We start from the raw sequence: 20,878 nt of genomic DNA on the forward strand, positions 1-20,878 counted from the left end.
TTGGCTCGGGAGCACACGAATTATAACAATGAAGATGCAATGAGATAAAAGGATAAGGAATTAGCTTACGTTATTGATTAAAAGCAGAGTAAAAGTTAGACTGTGTTAGTTTCTACTCTGTACCAACATGACGACAACGTCTCCACAAAGACAGTCTTAAGTATTCTTCCTAACTGTATTAAGAGGTAGGACTTATTGTTATTCTAATTTTAAAGATGAAGCTAAAGGACAGAGCCAACTTTGAACCCATGACTCATGGAGCTAAGATAGACTGAATGAACAAATCTCAGGTCATAACCGCAGGGTGCCCTTATAAAGGTTGAAGACAGGTAGCTTCCTGCAAAATTTACCTACTGCATTTATAAAAAAAATCAGTAGACGTCTCGAGGGCTGCAGAGCTCTCGAGATGTTAACAAAACAAAACAAAACCTAAAATCCTGTGTTTGAAAAATGCCATCACACTCTGTAAAAACAGCCTGATTTTCCTCTCTCTGCGAGGGGCGTGGGTACATTACTGAAAGCGCTGGCACTTGTTGACACATGGGACAAGGATTAAAAGCAGCGCTGCTGGAGTTAACTAACAGCTAGCGAAAAACGAGGAGGAGAATCACTTACCTGTAGGATTATGTCGGATGAAAAATAGAAAAGGTCTGTCTACTATGAACCAGGGAGGCGATGACCTTGCAATCAGAATCGCAGCTGTGGGAGGAAAAGGAAAATACATTGTACGCCCAGCATGAGGCCAGCAAGGCAGCACGTAATTCAAGGCAGGACATGATTCCTGTCCCACAGGCTAGCCATGTAATAACAGGTCCAGTGGTCACCACTGATTGCACACCTGCCATTGGCCAGGCCCTTTCCATCCTTCCACATTGAGTCCACACAAGCCCCATCTCCTTTAATAAACGTACTTACTCCTTGTAGGGTTTTTATTAGGATTAAATGAAACATATTACAGCTCTTAGAACAGTGTTTGTCACTTAATAAACACCCAATGCATATTCACCATTATTATTAGCTGTTTTTCATTCATACCATCTTCCTAGCTGATGCCTGGTCCCTGGACCTTTTAGCTTATCCAAATCCTGTATCAAGGACCCACTGACTTCTCATCCATTTTGTCTGTGCCTTCTTTGAGCACATCATCTAGACTGTCCTCTCACTGGCAGTGTAGACTGCTCATCTGGGACCTACTACCTTATACTGCTGTTCAACTCATCTGGTGTAGACATGGGACTTAGAAAGCAAACTTATTTCGGCTTACGGTCTTACACATGTTTACTCTGCTGTTTACCAATGGTAGCTTTGATGTATAAGCCAGTGATAAGGCCTTGCAGGAGGGTAGTTATGGACTGAATAGTACCCCCTCAAAACCTGTATACTGAATCCCTAACCCCAAATGTGACTGTATTTGGAGACAGGGCCTTTAAGGAACTGTTTAAGCTTAAATGAGGCCATGAAGGTAGGGACCTAATCCAATAGGACTGGTGTCCTTATAAGAAGAGAGGGAGATGCCAGGGATGTGAGCACACAGAGAGAAGGCCATGTGAGGACACAGTGAGAAGGTGGCCGTCTGCAAGCCAAGGAGAGAGGCCTCAGGAGAAAGGAACCCTGCCAACACCTTGATCTTGGACTTCTATTCTCCAGAACTGTGAGAAATAAATTTCTGTTGCTTAGGCCTTCTAGTCTGTGGTACCTTGCTGTGGCAGCCCTAGCAGACTAATACAGCAGGGCTGGCTTCAAGCGCATGTGACCTGGGCAGTCACAAGAGCCCCATGCTCACAATGGCCCTGCACTTGGTTTAGTGCTCTGCTATTGCTGTGTTGAAATTCTTAATAAGTTTTGAACAAAGGGCTCCATATTTTCATTTTGCATAGGGTCCTGCATCTTAAGTAGTCAGTTCCGATAGTTATGCCAATTGGCAAAATTGCTCAACAACTTTGGCAAAATTTAGATATCACTTTCTAGGTCTTTGTTTTAAACCCTATTTTAAAGGAATAAAAAATAAATGTTTATTCTAGAAAGGCAATAAAATGTCTATTTTGAGTATAAATGATGCCTCTTAATGACCAGAAATATTTGACCTAGTTACAGGTATAGCTAAAACCTTCACTTTATGAATTGACAGAGTTTGGCCAGATCTATTCATCCAATCTCATGTGGATAATTAGGGGGTACAAAAACCAACCTAAAATTGTTCTATTTTCTCTAGCTTAATTATATAAGCTATTGAGGAGAAAGCAAATGTGGATGTTCTAATTATCGAGGAAGGCTGCAGAGCAATCTTGTATAGCAACAATAGCTGCTTGTTAATTCTTCACTTCGTCCTTCGTCCAGACCCAACTGGCTATTTTCCTATTAGTAGTTGCTATTATTTTATGTTTTAATGTGAAGATGGGTCTTTTCTGTCGATAAGAACCCACAATATGTTTCATCCTTCTGAGAGCGGGATCAGTAAACTGCCATCCTTAGGCCAAGTCTGAGGGGCCCTGCTTTTGTGAAGAAAGACTTATTGGAACACAGCCACGCCCATTTGCCTGTACAGTCTATTGCTGCTTTCACACTGCAGGGGTAGAGTTGAGAAGTTGTGAGCGACCCTGTATAGCTCACAAAGCAGAAACTATATACTATCCAGCTCTTTATAGAAGAAGTTTGCCAACTCCTGTCCTAGAGGAATTTCTACTGAAGTGCTTTCCTTAATGTAACAGACTCTGAGCTTCGTGGATGCAGACCCTCCTAAAGTCACCACTGTCTCCCGAGGGTCAATCCACAGTGCTTGGCTAGAAATAGGGCTCAGGACACATTCGTTAAGTTGATGAGTGGACCAGGGTACACTTGCTCCCTTCACCAGGACCTGTCCTGCCCAGGGCTTACTTACTTGCGGACCCAGGGCTTACTTACTTGTTGCTGCTGAAGCTTTGGTTCCATCTTCACTGACTTCAATTTTCGCTTTTTGCAAGATGTGAGAAACATGAAGGTTTTCGGACCCTGTTTCCAGAAAATAAAACAAAAACAGCACTTATTTGATATGCAGGCCATCGGGTTAGTGGCGGAAGTAACCTCAACGCCATGGCAAGCTCCAATTCTTAAAAGGTGTCAGAAGAAGTGACCTCTTACAGTCCTAGTGACTGAAGGCTGCATGTAGGGTGAGGGTCACCCATGGTTAATTTCAGTCTCTGCTAAGTGAACTGTGACATCACTTCAGAGGAGGGAGTCCCGGATCCCAAATGTGTTAGTGACTCTATCAATTCAACTCTGATCACTAAGAATTTTATTAAAAAATGAAAAGAGCAGGGCTTTAAAAAGGTAGCCTAGTTTTCCAGAAGAAGCAAGCCAACAGTATTATTTTTCAATCACAGAATGTCAGATCCAGAAAAAAAAGGCACTTACAGATGGGGAAAGCGAGGACCAGAGTGTTAAGAAATCTGCCCCAATCACATGGCTAATTAGTGGCGTGGTAAGTGCTGTCTTTTCATAACAAAAGTCACTCATCTTACGGGCATATTAGTGAAGAGGAGGAGCAGAGGGCTTCCCTGGTGGCGCAGTGGTTGAGGGTCTGCCTGCCGATGCAGGGGACACGGGTTCATGCCCCGGTCTGGGAAGATCCCACATGCCGCAGCGGCTGGGCCCGTGAGCCACTGAAATGCTTCTTTAAATGTGTGGGATCGTGTGGGCTTCACTTGAAATGTACATGTGAAATGTAGGGATGGATGACATGCTGATTTAAGTGATGAAGGTTCAACAGCATCATTGGGTGATATATCAGATTAAGCCTTGGAGAGTTTTATGGCAGTAATTCCTAATTTTGACCTTTTCTTTCTAAACAAATCAGAGACTCAATTAGTAACATATTCCACAAGTTTAAGAGCAAGTTTTAAATTGAACATACTTGTTATTTTTGCAAAATTTGCCTTTGATGGATCAAACATATCGGTGATGCCAAGGACCTTCAGCGGCTCCTTCAAATCTGTTTGTGCTACAGCTGTGAACCTAGCACGAAAGCAGAAAATAGGGGGAAAATCAATACACTATACATGATATAAAATGATATAGTCAGTGCCAGTGGAAAAAAGGTGTACAAACAGATCCTCTTTAAAGTACACTCTGAACACCTATAACTTTAATTTTAATCCCAAGATTTAAGTACCAGGTAAGTAGAGAACAACTCATCTCTCAAACACATACCTGGCAAAATGGCACAGTATCAGCAAGTAGGGGTGTCCTTACCCTCATGGGCAACAGGCTCCCCATTCCAGTCCTAGGAAGATCTACAGAAGCACTTTCTCTTATGCTGATGAGGAGATGCAGCGTTGCAATAGGGAAGAAACTTTGTATGCTATTGCAAGTTAATCATTAAAGGGATGTTGCCTATAAGCTTAAATTACACATAAATTGCCCATCTCTGGGAACCCTGCCTCCCAGGTAATAAGCATTAAGCTAAAATACTTCTGTTTAGCTCACAGTAACTATCTTGACCAGGCCCACTTGTGAATGACTGCAGGAAGGAAGAAATGAACACATCCCCTCTGGAGGCTGATGGGAACCAGGAAATGTTTGACTTTACTCCCTCCCCTTTTAGTATAAAAGAAGCCTGAATTCTAACTCAGGCAAGATGGTTCTTTGGGACACTAGTCCACCATCTTCTCAGTCTGCTGGCTTTCTGAATAAAGTTGCTATTCCTTGATATTTCTTGATTTCCTGGTCTGTCATGTGGCGAGAAATACAAGCTTGGATTCGGTAACAGGGTGTTGATGAGTGTCTGGTATTCTGGAATATCTACTGTTCTTCCCCATACCCAACAACAGAGCCATGATCTTGGCTGCTGTAAGAGCCACCATACTTACTGGGATTGGGGATGGTCAAAAGAGAGGAAATACATTGCTGCTAGTTCGTGTTGGGATTCTGGAAGCATTTTACCATTAAAACAGGGGCAAACATTAGGAATGGTATTCATTTGGGTGTGATATGGATTTCTTGGACATTTGTGGACTATCTGGCGTTATAGCTATAGATATGTAAATGTCAGTTATTGAATCTAGCATCAGAGGACGTTTTACCAGATTTTATCACATCCTGTGGGAAAGCAGCAAGGCTAAGTGAGCAGATTCTCATCACAGATGGGCTATTATGGTAATTTATATGGTAATTTACCATTATAACTATAATTTATTTACATCACCAGCTTCTTCATTTATGGCAAGCACTGCCTATGTGAAGGCTTATTTTACAACAAAAAGAAATACTCGGGCTTCCCTGGTGGCGCAGTGGTTGAGAATCTGCCTGCTAATGCAGGGGACACGGGTTCGAGCCCTGGTCTGGGAAGATCCCACGTGCCGCGGAGCAACTAAGCCCGTGAGCCACAACTACTGAGCCTGCACGTCTGGAGCCTGTGCTCCGCAACAAGAGAGGCCGCGATAGTGAGAGGCCCGCGCACCGCGATGAAGAGTGGCCCCCGCTTGCCACAACTAGAGAAAGCCCTCGCACAGAAATGAAGACCCAACACAGCCAAAAATAAATAAATTAATTAAAAAAAAAGAAATATTCTTGGGAGAATTACTAATACTAATAAGAATTACTAATACTTATTATGCATGTACTCTTCTGATTACTTAACTCAGTGGCTAGAGAATTAAAAGCTATTAGAACTGGAAAGTATTGCCACTACCACTGAGGCCTGGGTGGTTTAAAGCCCTGGGTACTGACAAAACAGTAATGTTGAAAAGTTTGTAAAAAGGGGACATTCACTGCCTGCTTCACAGATCTGGGCAAAGTATTCTCTGACCTGTTAGAAATTTAGGAATCAGACAGAATTTGGGATTCCTTTCCCCTTGGTTTCAAGTCCTAACAGTTCAGGTTTCATTTATATTATACTTTTAGGGTATAATAGAAAAACTGCCCTAGATACTAATGTAAGAACTCTGCCTGGGTGGCTTCAAAATATTTCCTTATTACCTATCTTTTGGACCTTGGCCTTTAGCAACTTGCAGCTAAAACTTAAGTACCTAAGATGAAACTCCTTATCAAAACACACGGAGCACTACTAAACTTCACTGTATTTTCAGCATACTATCAGATGATGATATGCATCTGCTTTTCAGTCTTTTGAACAGTGACCTATATTAAAAGGCCTTGTAGTGGCACAAGAGCTGTAGTCTTGTGGAGGCTTAGAGACCAGGCTGCCTTCTTTCCTTCCCCATCATCACTATCCTGCCATATAAGAGGCACAGGGATTGAAAACCAACTTTTACAAAAGCACAGCCTTGTAGTCCCACCATGCAATTTCTGCAAAATACGGCAGGTTTCATGATATGTCTATTTCAGCCTTCAGTTGTCCAGGAACTGACACAATCACTCCCAGGGATCGAGTAGTCCTGCTGTTTTCTCTTTTAGGGAAAGGGGCTACTTACTTGGGCAGGATGACCTGCACCCTCTTGGGCACCATGGTGCTCATCCAGCTGTCTATGGTCTTGGTGCTGATGTGCGGGATGATGGCCGAGAGTGGGGTGGAGCTCTCTGTCGGCAGCGCGATCAGCATGCTGATGCTTTCCCCGTGGTAGGGCAGCTCGATAAAGTTGTACCATAAGTCACTGGGGGTGCTTGTAGACCCTAAAGAAATCAGAGGCAGGTTCAGTGCATCCTTGGTGACTTCCAGAAGGGGCATGAATGGTTGCTGATCACCAGGGTAGCTTCAGAGGGAAGAGAGCAATTTGGGTTGAGAACTTCCCTATTCTAAAAATAGCTTGCTTAAAAAATCCTCAACAAAATACTAGCAAACAACACATTAAAAGGATCATACACCATGATCAAGTGGGATTTACCCAGGGATGCAAGGATTCTTCAATATACACAAGTCAATCAATGTGATAAACCATATTAACAAATTGAAGAATAAAAACCATATGATCATCTCAATAGATGCAGAAAAAGCTTTTGAAAAAATTCAACACCCATTTATGATAAAAACTCTCCAGAAAGTGGGCATAGAATGAACCTACCTCAACATAATAAAGGCCATATACGACAAACTCACAGCAAGCATTGTTCTCAATGGTGAAAAACTGAAAGCATTTCCTCTAAGATCAGGAACAAGACAAGGATGTCCACTCTCACCACTATTATTTGACATAGTTTTGGAAGTCCTAGCCAAGGCAATCAGAGAAGAAAATGAAATAAAAGGAATACAAATTGGAAAAGAAGAAGTAAAAGTGTCACTGTTTGCAGATGGTATGATACTATACATAGAGAATCCTAAAGATGCCACCAGAAAACTACTAGAGCTAATCAATGAATCTGGTAAAGTTGCAGGATACAAAATTAATGCACAGAAATCTCTTGCATTCCTATAGAGTAACAATGAAAGATCAGAAAGAGAAATTAAGGAAACACTCCCATTTAGCATTGCAACAAAAAGAATAAAATACCTAGGAATAAACCTACCTAGGGAGACAAAAGACCTGTATGCAGAACACTATAATACACTGATGAAAGAAATTAAAGATGATACAAACAGATGGAGAGATACACCATGTTCTTGGATTGGAAGAATCAATACTGTGAAAATGCTACCCAAAGCAATCTACAGATTCAATGCAATCTCTATCAAATTACCAATGGCATTTTTTACAGAACTAGAACAAAAAATCTTAAAATTTGTATGGAGACACAAAAGACCCCAAGTAGCCAACACAATCTTGAGGGAAAAAAAACAGAGCTGGAGGAATCAGAGTCCCTGACTTCAGACTATACTACAAAGCTACAGTAATCAAGACAATATGGTACTGGCACAAAAACAGAAATATAGATCAATGGAACAGGATAGAAAGCCCAGAGATAAACCCACACACCTATGGTCAACTAGTCTATGACAAAGGAGGCAAGGATATACAATGGAGAAAAGACAGTCTCTTCAATAAGTGGTGGTGGGAAAAATGGACAGCTACATGTAAAAGAATGAAATTAGAACACTCCCTAACACCATACACAAAAACAAACTCAAAATGGATTAAAGACCTAATGTAAGACCAGACACTATAAAACTCTTAGAGGAAAACACAGGAAGAACACTCTTTGACATAAATCACAGCAAGATCTTTTTTGATCCACCTCCTAGAGTAATGGAAACGAAAACAAAAATAAACAAATGGGACCTAATGAAACTTAAAAGCTTTTGCACAGCAAAGGAAACTACAAACAAGATGAAAAAGACAACCCTCAGAATGGGAGAAAATATCTGCAAATGAATCAACGGACAAAGGATTAATCTCCAAAATATATAAACAGCTCATGCACCTCAATATTAAAAAAACAAACAACTGGATCCAAAAATGGGCAGAAGACCTAAATAGACATTTCTCCAGAGAAGACATACAGATGGCCAAGAAGCACATGAAAATCTGCTCAACATCACTAATTATTAGAGAAATGCAAATCAAAACTACAATGAGGTATCACGTCACACCAGTTAGAATGGGCATCATCAGAAAATCTACAAACAACAAATGCTGGAGAGGGTGTGGCTAAAAAGGAACCTTTTTGCACTGTTGGTGGGAATGTAAATTGATACAGCCACTTTGGAGAACAGCATGGAGGTTCCTTAAAAAAAATAAAGATAGAATTACCATATGACCCAGCAATCCCACTACTGAGCATATACCCAGGGAAAACCATAATTCAAAAAGACACATGCACCCCAATGTTCATTGCAGCACTATTTACAAGAGCCAGGTCATGGAAGCGACCTAAATGCCCATCAACAGACGAATGGATAAAGAAGATGTCGTACATATATACAATGGAATATTACTCAGCCATAAAGAGGAACGAAATTGGGTCATTTGTAGAGACATGGATGAATCTAGAGACTGTCATACAGAGTGAAGTAAGTCAGAAAGAGAAAAACAAATATCGTATATTAACGCATATATGTGGAACCTAGAAAAATGGTACAGATGAACTGGTTTGCAGGGCAGAAATAGAGACACAGATGTAGAGAACAAAGGTATGGACACCAAGGGGGGAAAGCAGTGGGGGGTGGGGGTGGGGGTGTGATGAATTGGGCGATTGGGATTGACATGTATACACTGATGTGTATAAAATGGATGACTAATAAGAACCTGCTGTATAAAAAAAATAAAATTCAAAAATTCAAAGAAAATAAATAAAAATAGCTTGCTTACAAAGTCAAAGATAAGGGCAATTATTTCTTCCTTCCCTGGTAAAGAATTCTTTAGTCTATACATGTCTTAACAGAATACCTTTGGCTATCACTAAAGTCATACTAATTCTGTTGAGTAGAATTTAACTAGATCACAAGGCACTTAGCATACAGTGTTTTGCAAGTTGACCCTTATCATGTGGATGAAGGAATGAATCTGAGCTGCCTAAGAATGATTCTTTTGGTGGTGTCTCTGAATGCACGTGAAGAGGAGGGAGGAAGGGTGGGGGTAAACAGCTTCCACTGTTTAGGGCCCACTCTGTGCCGGGCCCACACCAACCACCCCAACGCAATTAGCCTCTATAGCGCCCCACGAGGTAGGTATACGCAGTCCTATTTTACAGCTGGGGAGGCTACAATTAGAGAAATTAAGTAACTTACCAAGGGACACATGGCTAAAAGGTGGACCAGGATTCAGTACGTCTAATGGCAAAGATGATTCTCCTTCACTGCCTACTCACTTCCTACTTCCTACTTCCTACTCACTCTTCATTCATTCCAGTAACTACCATTAGGGCTTTTTGATACTTTATGGTACTTGTGCTTACTGATGAAAACACAAGAAGGATTTAAACCAGCATTTCTCAGAATGTCGTCTAGAGAACACACATCCCTGCAAGACGTCCGGTAGACAAAACAGATTCCACATCCCAGGAAGTTGAGGAAGCCCCAGACACTCGATTCTTCCTGCAGATTCAAAATATACACCAATGCTAGAAAGGCTCTGAGATATCCCGAAGAAAACTGTTTAACTCTAGTTATTCTCAGGTTTCCAAAACTAATTTGATCTTAGAACCCTTTTATCCCCACGTAAAATGTTCAAAACATTTAGCAACTGAGCAGCACAGCTGAGCACTGCCCATCCGAGTGGACGCAAGTACAGACATGAGAGGCGCTGGAGAGAAGCCCAGGGCATGAGCATGGGGCCCAGAGGGGCCATGAACTCCCGGGAGAAAAAGCCTTCCACAGAGCATGCCTTAGGAGCCCACAGAACCTTTACATTAGACATGCGATGGGAAAGTTGTAAGAATTAACCGGGTGAATGGAAAACCAGCATTTCTAGATGACGGTGGATGTCTGAAATGTTTTCTGAAACACTTCCAACTTTTGAAGAAGACCTCGGTGATCTTGCTGAGGTTACTTAACCTCTGTGTGCCTCCTGGTTTGGAGCATGGAGAGACCAGGGATATTGCAGTGTGTAGCTCACAGGATTGTTGTGATGATGAGATTAGAAGACATATGCATATAAGGTACTCAGCAGGGCCTGGCCCACGGTGGGTGCCCAGTGAACACTGGCTCCCTCTCCCTCCTCCCCTGAATGACCCAGAAGGACAACATATTTAAGAACGAGAGAAAAGAGAAAGTGAGTTTCTCTCATGATTGTCACTTGTCTTTTCTTTGGGGATGACTTTGCTAATCACTGCAACTGAGACAAGGAACTTCAGTAAGCCAGTTGTCCATAGACAGGGGTTGGGACAGAGGCACCGATGGAGAGAGAGAGAGACAGCGTACTGTGTCTTCGTTATGCAACAAACACTTTTAGCTGTAAAATATGGTAAGAATGGTGAAGCTCTTAGAATACACGACACTACAGGATGACATGACAGCTTCTCCTTGAGGAAGAAATATGCGGGCAATTCATGGGGGTGCTCGGTGACTCAGGTCCCCATGTGCCGCCCTCGCCTGCAGGGCTGCTCAGGTACCCAGGGTGACTGGCCCCAGCTCCGGACACACGTGGACTCTCCTTCTTGCCCGGGTCCCGTCTTGGGGCTGCCTGAGAGTCCAAGATGGGAGTCTTCACCTTTACTATTACCCTGCGTGATAAAACGGTCTCAGCAGGAACTGAAAAATTGATTGGAAAGTGAGGAAAAAACCCACTTCCTAATAAGCCCTTTAATCTTCAAAGAAAACATTAGGTTCCTACACTGGTAGAGCTCATTTTTAGAAACTGCGAAAAAGGGACTTCCTTGGTGGCGCAATGGTTAAGAATCCACCTGCCGGGCTTCCCTGGTGGCGCAGCGGTTGAGAATCTGCCTGCTAATGCAGGGGACACGGGTTCGAGCCTTGGTCTGGGAGGATCCCACATGCCGCGGAGCAACCAGGCCCGTGAGCCACAGCTACTGAGCCTGCGCGTCTGGAGCCTGTGCTCCGCAACAAGAGAGGCCGCGATAGTGAGAGGCCCGTGCACCGCGATGAAGAGCGGCCCCCGCTTGCCATAACTAGAGAAAGCCCTCGCACAGAAACCAAGACCCAACACAGCAAAAATAAATTAATTAAGAATCCACCTGCAAATGCAGGGGACACAGGTTCGAGCCCTGGTCTGGGAAGATCCCACATGCCACGGAGGAGCTAAGCCTGTGCACCACAACCACTGAACCTGCGCTCCAGAGCCCGCGCTCCACAACAAGAGAAGCCACCACAATGAGAAGCCCGCGCACCACAACGAAGACCCAATGCAGCCAAAATAAATTAATTAATTAAAAAAAAAAACTGCGAAATGTGGGAAGTTGTTAATAAATGACTGCTCCGGGGCATGACAGCATGAAAGTCCCTTTAATTACCTTCTACTACAAGCAGTTTTGTGGATGTCTGAGTCTTAAGGAACTGTTCAGGCTATACTTAAGTAGAAATTGAAATATACATTTGAAAAAAAGAACCACAACAAGTAGACCCACTGTATATAGTAGTCTGTATTCAGGCTTCAGTGGAAAGGGAGTTTGGGGAGAGTTGATGGGGAAGGAGGAGTGATTTAAGCAACTGGGTGAGTGTTGGTGCCATTTGCTGGGTGAAGGAACACTGCGGGGAGAACTAGATGGCAAGGGCAAGAGTATATTTATCTGTGGAACCAGAACTTAATAGACAACTAATTAGAGACATAATATGGATGTGTAGGTATGAGTTGGAAACTCAGAGAAGAGCGGAAGCTAGAAACATACTGTATATTCACAGACACACATGTGTATACACATACGTATGTATGTTTGGAATTCTTTGTGGTCTTTGTCAAAGCAGAAAAGTCTCTTAAATCTAAATCCATAACCATAAAAACAGAAAATTTGTAACAACTTTGATTCAGCAATTCCTACCCAAGGACATTACCTTTAGAAGTTCTGACGCAAATATCTAAAGATTTATGTACAAGAACGCTCACTGTAGTGTTGTTATAGGAAAAAAAGTAAATGGCAATCCCTAAGGTATTATGATACGTTTATAACATTATGGAGTGTTATGCAGCTGATAAAGGATCGAGTAGTTCCACGAGGATTGACAATAAAAGGTTTTCCAAGATAGACTAATGAATACACAGATTACAGAATAGAAATTATGGTGTAATCCTATGTATGCAAAAAAGTTGGACAGACAAATTTTACATATCCATAGAAAAAGCCTCAAATGATATGCATAGAAAAAGCCTCAAAACGCCTAGCACTTAATAGGGCTTTTTATGATGGGAAATGGGAATATAGAGTAACATTTACTTTCTGCCTTATATACTGTTGTATTTGAGGACTTTGCAATGAATATGAAATACATTTCTACTAATCTTTAAGGCTTTTTTTTTTAATGGAAAATGTCTCTGCCCTCAAAGTGCTTACACTTTATGGGGCTTAAGTCAGAAGAGTTTTCCCCTCCTATTTTCTACCCTCTCCCTAATGTTATTAAGGAAATCCTCTCAGAGACCTTGATGATATGTTGAAGGAAAAGTCAGGAAGGCTGAAAAACAGTAAATGGAAGGATAGTGTTTCAGCAAAGTGACCAAAGGTGGCGAGGCTTGGCTGGGGCCCCACGCGGCGCTGGGCAGGTGGCACCAGAGGCTGAGTGAGTGAGTTCAGGCAGCCTGGCCTGGCTCAGCTATCAGGACCACCTGCCTCCCATCCCTGGCTGGTCGAGTGGGCCAGACTGCGATGAGACAGGACGAAAATGGGTGACCGGCTGTGTGGTCTATGGTCATGAAAACAAATGACTGGGGGCCACCACAGACGGCTGAGCTTTCTCCACAAGACAAACCTGCCTCGTCTTTCCATGAAAAACTGCTCTGCCGGCCAAAGAGGGAAACCTGGGAGCAGATGACACCACTGGACTCTGTCTCCTGGCCCACGAAGGAGCTGGGTTCCAATCCCAAGTTACTCAGTAAAAACCCATGACACCATAGAAAGTGGGGGCAGGAAGGATGGTCCCAGACCACTTACAGCGTTTACTTGGCAGGGAATGAGAGCAAGGGGACTTTCATGTTCTGTTCTGAATTCAGTAGAGATCAATCAAGGTCTGACAGCTAACAGACAGGACACCAAACTGGGTCAATTCAGCAGAGTTTAATGAAGGGACCACTTATAAGGCAAGGATAGGGTACAGAGGAGCCAATAAGGATGGTACCCTGGGCTACAAACAGTGGGGCACCATTACCAGCCTTAGCCTTGGAGGGCCAAGGGTAGGGGCTGGTGGCCCAGAGAGAATGAGCCCTTGGGCAGGTCCTGATGGCAGGAGACCTTGGGTGGAGGGATGCTGCGGCCCTGGCGATGCAAGGAGAGGGCTGGGAAGCCAATGTCCAAGCCCGCTCTCCTCCCTTACCCATCACCTGCTGGTTCACACCACTAGCCAACCAACAGGAAGCCAGGGGAAAAGGGAGCCCACTGATGCAGTCTCCTGGGGGCTCAGAAGAGGGTGGAGAAGGGAGGGCATGAATCAGGGAAGGTGGGGGAAGAGATCTCCCACACTGTGGAGCTGTGGAGTTTGAATCTTGGACCATAAGAATGTATTTGTGTCTTACTTTCCATAAGGCACACCACAAATTCTTAGACAAACCAGTTCTTAATAGAAAAGCCACCTGGATATGTAACTCCCTCTCTGGGAACATCCTATATACTCAAGAAAAACATCTTCCATTCCTACAAATACAAACATTTTAATCTTTCGTGGGAATGCCTATAGAAGCCTTGCTGATTTATTCTTTACTGACTTATTCATTATTTTTCAGCAACAGAAACATACAGTAAATGAGGCCTTCTCGCATTTTGTTTTATTAGAATGTGTACAAAGATTGACCCAAAATAAAATAACTGTGCTTCGGATAGGAGCTGGTGGCCATGATAGCATTCCATGACGTCTTCCTGGGCAACATAACCTGAGAATGAGTTCTGGACAAAAAGAGCCTTTCATTGGTCTCAGTTGTTTAGCATGCTACCTTTCTACAGGACTTTTTTTTTTTTTTTTAATATTTATTTATTTATTTGGCTGTGCTGGGTCTTAGTTGCAGCATGCGGGATCTAGTTCCCTGACCAGGGATCAAACCAGGGCCCCCTGCATCGGGAGTGCAGAGTCTTAACCACTGGACTGTCAGGGAAGTCCCTCTGCAGGGCTTTTAAATACATATTATCTTGAAAAAATTTATTGAGTGAATGACAAAATTCTACCTGGAAGTTTGATGAAAGACATGGGGGAAGGAAAGTGACTTTATTGTGTCTCTAGCATGAGTCATTTCTTAATTTAAAGAATTAGGCAGCTGGAGAAACGTTGAGCAATGCTTGATCTAACATATACTGTATATGCAAAGGGCATACTTGGGATCCACAGGTCCACATATAGATTGGAGACATAAAGGCTAACTTATAGAGGAAAAAGAAGTTTAACTTAAACTGGACCACTGATACTTCAACGAAAGTAGGTTTAAAAAACAGTCACCAGCCTTAGTTACCTATGTGTGGTAATGACTACAGAGATGGGTCATTTTCTTTCTCCCCCAACTGTAAAACTGACACATGTTCCTTAAAAAAAATTTCAAACTCAAAGAAAAATAATCATTTGAAGTACTACCACTTAACATTTTATTGAACATCCTCCAAGACATGTCTGCATGAATATATAGAAAGTATTTTACATAAATGAGATGAAACAGCATCTGCTGTTCTGTAACTTGTTTTCTGAAATCAACCACATATTATATAACTTTCTGCTTATATAAATCTAATTATCATGTGTGTTCCACTACATGTACATATATGGCTTCTATTTATTTGCTAGTGTATGATTATCTTCATATTATAAATTCCTTGGCGTGAGACTGCTGAGGCGGGGCTGCTAGAAAGTCCTCCAGACCACGGTTCCCCACCACCAACAGCACCCAAGGGTGCCCACGTGGCCCCCACGCCAGAGCCACGACTGGGCTTTGTCAATCTTCGTAATTTTTGCTAATCTGATCAGTGAAAAAGAAATCTAAGTTTTACTTTTAGTTTTGATTTGGTAATGTAAGATTGCTCATGATGACTTGATAACGCATGCAGTATGTTTCATGTCCATTTATACTTCTCATTTTGTGAATTGTCCTGTGTCATCTTTAAATTTCAAAAGCGTTACATGTATTATACATTAATACATAACCTTTGTAAGTAATGCAGAGACTTACCATGAGCTTTTAAAAAATCCTGCCGTCTCCTCCCTGCCCTTTATAGAACATAAAAAGGCAGGTTTGCTCTTGAGCTAAGTGACAGCACCCGAGGGCCTTTCTGCGGCTGGCACATTCTAGGACAGAGCCCCACTGAGTGTGAACTTACCACACCGGAACACGGAGAGCTGGGCCAGCATCGGCACTTGGTAGGATTTCCCATCAGCTGCCACAAACGTGCGCTTCTTTGTGTTCTCAGGCTGAAACCGTGATTTCCATAAACCCTTAAAATACACTGCATTGACCAGGACCAGTCTGGTGAGGACACCGTCGAGAAGATCCGGGGACAGCAGATTGTCGATCATACCTGTGCAGTCAGAGAACAGACACAGAGGACACTCAGGACGGGCAGTCCGTTTGGGGGCAAAAGGCAGCTGCAGGATCGGGAGGAATGAAAAATCTGAGAAATTTTAAGATTCAAAGATTTGTAAAATTTAAAAATTCAAAGATTTGTAAAATTTAAAATTTCAAAGATTTATAAAAGAACTTTTACAATATCCTGTTGTCCCTTCTAATTTTTTTCCTCACTAAAAATTAAAAGCTGAAAACAAGCTAAAAATCAGAGAACCAGAAAAGACTTCAGAGACCCTCTATTTAGGGTTACCAAACTTTTCATCCAGAATTTCTTTTATAGGGGCTTCCCTGGTGGCGCAGTGGTTGAGAGTCCGCCTGCCGATGCAGGGAACACGGGTTCGTGCCCCGGTCCGGGAAGATCCCACATGCCGCGGAGTGGCTGCGCCCGTGAGCCATGGCCGCTGAGCCTACGCGTCCGGAGCCTGTGCTCCGCAACGGGAGAGGCCACAGCAGTGAGAGGCCCGCGTACAGCAAAAAAAAAAAAAAATTCTTTTATAACTAATTCCCCATAAACCCCATATTTTAAGAACATTTTGCTCATCTGCATAAGCTATACTTAATTCATAATTAATTTCTCTGTTTTTGATAATAACTGACACATATGACTGCCAGTGAGGGCTTTTGGTCGACACAAGATAGACAGTTGTCGTGTTGCTTTGTTGTAACCACTGGGTTGATTTAATCCCAGTTAAAAATAAAGGAACACTTCAGTCTGTGTAATGTTATCAAAGGCAAATGCTTCATTTCTCTTAAGATTTTAGGAATGTTGAGCATTAGTTTGGAATCCCTGATTATTATATAGCTACTTAAAGAAGAGTTGAGACTAAAATTGGTATCTATATTTATGGGTCAGGGGTCCATTTAGGCTCATATTATAGAGATAAAAAGAAACGGGGTCTCTCTTAGAATAATTATTTGTTAAGGAAGATGCTCTTCACAAGATATCAGGATGGTCCAGCTTGTTTGTGCAGGAATGTAGCACACACAACAGTTGCAATTTCAGGCTGTTCTTGTGAAGTCACAAAGGTCCTTCTAAAGTGCCACCTGTGCTTGAAGCTTTGAATTTTCATTTAGGTTCCTTTTGCTTGGTTTTTGAAGATTCAACTGTGTGTGTGTGTGTGTGTGTGTGTGTGTGTGTGTGTGTGTGTGTGTGTGTATGGGTTTAAGAGAGATCACTAACACTAAAGCTATTAAAAATTAGTTCAGTGTAGCTTTTAGTCCAACTTTTAAAAAATGTTCATAATGTAAATGCAAGTTACAATACATTAAATGGTGAGAATAAAACCAACAGCTTCTGAAGAAGCAAGAATATCTGATTCAGCAGAGAGAGCTTTAAGTTCTTTGAAATGAAACTCAAGAAGATTTGGAGGTACAATAAACAGAGGTTTACGTCAGTCACGGGAAAGAAGCACACTTGGAGGATTCCCTGACCCACAGGGCGCCGGGCAAGTCAGTGTCGTCATTGCTCATTACTTACACAAGGGGGCACCAAAGCCACCTTACATCAGGATCTGGAAGGAAAATACATGTGATATAAATAGCCATCGCTCAAAGCAAAGCGGCATCTGTGAACAGACTCTGTCCTGTGGGAAGGAAGTGAGAACTCTGTGCTCCAGTGATAGCAAGCTCTTGAGAGTTGCTTTCCCAATAGCGAAGGCTGTGTTTTGCCTTTGCTGGGACCATTACCCAGTCCAATTCCTACTTGCCTTTGAGACATAGCTCAGTGGTCCCCTCTTCTTATATCTCTTCTCTGTCACTCCTCCCTATCTCCTGGAGTTTCCATAAAGCCCAATGCTCAGCACCACCGTTAGTTACACTGCGGTATTTTATTCTAGCCAAATGTAGCATCTGTCTCCCTCAACTAAACTGTGAGCTGCACAAGAGCAAGAACGCTGTCATTCATTTTTTAAAAATCACACCTAAGATTCTGTGTTCACTATTCTGTTGTTGCACACCGAGAGTCTGAAGGAATCTCTTCTGCCCTTTTTTCCTAAGGTAAATAAAGCCTCTTATTGCCACTGGTAGAACTAAGATATAATAAGGGGCACAAAGAAATGAAAAGAAAGGCTAAAAGAGAAGTGTAAGAAATGCATGGTTCAGAGGCAAGGAGGCACATGGGGGACCTGCCATCAATAACTACCATAAACATGCATCTATCACCCATCCACCCATCCATCCATCCACCATCCATCCATCCAGGTATCCAGTCTTTGATGTCTACCTGAGAAAACAAAACAAAATAAAAATAAAACCCACCCTTCCGAAAGCTATAGATTAGAGGCAAGTGGAGGCTGATATAAGTGACTTAGAAATGCAATTGTAATAAATATCTTCAAGTGAAAGTACTTAAGGATGTGAAGGCAAATAAGAGGGGGATCTGATCTGGTGGATGAGGTCAGGGATGGATGGATTCCTTGAGGAATTATTACTTGAGTCAATGGCTATAAAAATAGCTCACATTCGTTGAACCTTTGCAAAGTGCCAACCACCTTGCTAAATGACTTATGCTTATTATTTAGAGTCCCATAACAACCTTAATGTTATTACAACAATTCTAGTAGGTACCACTACTATAGCTCCATTTTACAGAGGAGAATGCTGAGGCACAGGGAGGTTAAGTAACCTGCCTAATGGTACACAGCCAGCAGGTGGCAGAACTGAGGTTCAAACTGGGCACTCATGCTTGTAACTATTATTCCATTCATGAGATAGTGTGAAATGAATAGGCAAAGGGCAACAGGGAAGGAAAGCATTCCAGGTAGCAGGATGCACCGGGGTGGGGGCGGGGGGCGGGTTCTGTGGAGAGAGGATGGCGAGTATGCGAGTTGGGAGGAAGCCCGCATGGTTGGGGCTGAGGCCACAGAGAGGTGGCAGGGCAGCCCCAGCCAGGCCATCACCACATCCCTAGCACACTGGAAAGGCTCCCCCACTCTCTGCGGGGCAGGATATGTCATCACGCAGCAGTCTTCCACACGTGGACAGTTTGATCACCAGGATCCTTCTGACACCTCACATATACACAAGCGCCTCTGAGCGGGCAGTTTGGAAATTTGTGGGAGTGTTTCTGGTTGCAAAGACAGTGGCCAGAGATGCTACACATCCTGCAGTGTTCAAAACAGCCCAAACGATGAACTATCCTGCTTTCAAACACGCCGCTGCACAGTCACGTTCTTGAGAAACCTGCTCCTTGTCATCTGAGCCCAGAACCTTATTCTTTTTCCGGTGTAAACACAAAGTATCTTTTCTTTTGCATACTTTTAATGTATGCTGAATTTGTCAGGAATGTGACTACCACGCAAACCAAATAGAGTCTGTACTTGTTTTGCTCGGAAATTTACCAAGAGTTTTGCAGCGTTTTATAAAAAACTGCCTCAACGATGGTAACACAGCCCGTGGTTTTTGTGTCGCCAGTGCAGTGTGCTTGTCTTGGTCTGCTTTTGTGGCTGTCAATTCACAGTCAATGTGAATGTCAATTCTTATTCTAAGAATCTGACTGTTACGTATTCAGGGGTGGCTGTACCCAAGGGTTTACCTACTGAACTACATCTATAAATAACTTTTGTTTTTCCTGGTATTACAGTTTGGCATTATATTAATTTTTTTAAAAATTTGTGTACATGTGCATAGGTTATATGAGCTACGAGTTTCATTTCAAGAGAGTAAACAGAGTGAAAATCTTTGTTTAACAGAGGGAGTTAGGTCTGCAGGGTTGAAAATCACTTTTCTAGCCTCATCGCTTTCCCTTCCCCGGTTACTGTGAGAAATGCATTGAGTCAGTGTGTGTTCAAGTGGTTTGAAATGGTCGGGTGGCATCCTGAGGGACTTACTGCTCCCAGGACACAGCAAAGAAGAAGGCTGGGTGGGCGCTGACACGTCACATCATACAGCTACCAGCATCTGAGGGCCATCAGCTTCCTACCTCTGTTCTTAGCCCTACAGGCTCAGAAGAGCCCACCAACCCCCTCCCATTTGCTGGTCTCCTGCATTTCTGTTGTGAAAGGCCTGGACCCACTGACTGCTCCACCCTTTCTCTCTCAGAGCCCCACGGCTCAGTCCGCCTGATCATTTCGTGGTTTCAGGAAGGGAGCCCAGGTTGCACCGTGCAGGATCCTGTTGAAAAGGGATGTCACAGGTTTACCAAAACCACACGCTGGCTCTCCTCCACCCTCCAGAGCATTCCCCATCTGGCTCTTCTCTAGCCCCTCACATGGTTTGCAAATATTCACATCTACAAGTCTGGAGGGAGACCGGGGGAGGACTTACTTTAGTGCAGAATGCTAGGTCCCTGCCTCAGTAGATTGGGGTCCAGAGATCTGCATTCCTTTTTTTTTTTTTTTCTGCTTGGGATCTTAGTTCCCTGACCAGGGATTGAACGTGGGGCCTCAGCAGTGAAAGTGCCTAGACATAACCACTGGACCACCAAGGAATTCCTCAGAGATTTGCATTCTAAACACACGCCCCAGGAACCACGCTTTGAGAGACATGACCCGAAAGGCCAGAGTTCCCCCAAGTTTTGTCTTTGGGCTTACTCTCCGTATTGAGTCTCTTTTGCTTCCACTCCTGTGACTTTAACTCTCCCCTTCGGTGAAAAACGGTTCCCAAATCTCTATTTCTAGCCTTAACTTTCCTCTGATGTTCTGGACCTACCTCTCCCTCTGAATGTTTCCGCCTGAACCTGAAGTTTACAAATGAACAGGCTAAAAACACCGATGTTAGACATTTCTTCAGTTTCGTGGAGGGAGAGATGCACGTACACAAGTAATCACATCGTGTGGATGTGCTCTAACGAAGGGTGCAGTCGTGGATAAGCATATGCCCATCATAACCGGGGGAGCCACCTACTTCCTGGGAGGACAGAAGCAAGAGGTGAG

General features: G+C 43.1%; 1 protein-coding gene across 2 annotated transcripts in view; it reads right to left on the bottom strand.

Annotated features, from left to right (window-relative positions):
• Positions 1 to 20,878, bottom strand: part of SERPINE2 (serpin family E member 2) — a 72,405-nt gene that overhangs the window by 947 nt on the left and 50,580 nt on the right. For both annotated transcript variants that reach the window (XM_079924088.1, XM_079924089.1), the window contains exons 4-8: positions 15,763 to 15,960; positions 6,408 to 6,606; positions 3,890 to 3,990; positions 2,902 to 2,988; positions 616 to 699 (exon numbers count right to left, since the gene is read on the bottom strand). In XM_079924088.1, the coding sequence (XP_079780214.1) occupies positions 616 to 699; positions 2,902 to 2,988; positions 3,890 to 3,990; positions 6,408 to 6,606; positions 15,763 to 15,960 (669 nt within the window). The remainder of the gene's footprint in view (positions 1 to 615; positions 700 to 2,901; positions 2,989 to 3,889; positions 3,991 to 6,407; positions 6,607 to 15,762; positions 15,961 to 20,878) is intronic.

The sequence above is a fragment of the Stenella coeruleoalba genome (assembly GCF_951394435.1).
Source record: "Stenella coeruleoalba genome assembly, chromosome: 6".
Taxonomy (NCBI): domain Eukaryota; kingdom Metazoa; phylum Chordata; class Mammalia; order Artiodactyla; family Delphinidae; genus Stenella; species Stenella coeruleoalba.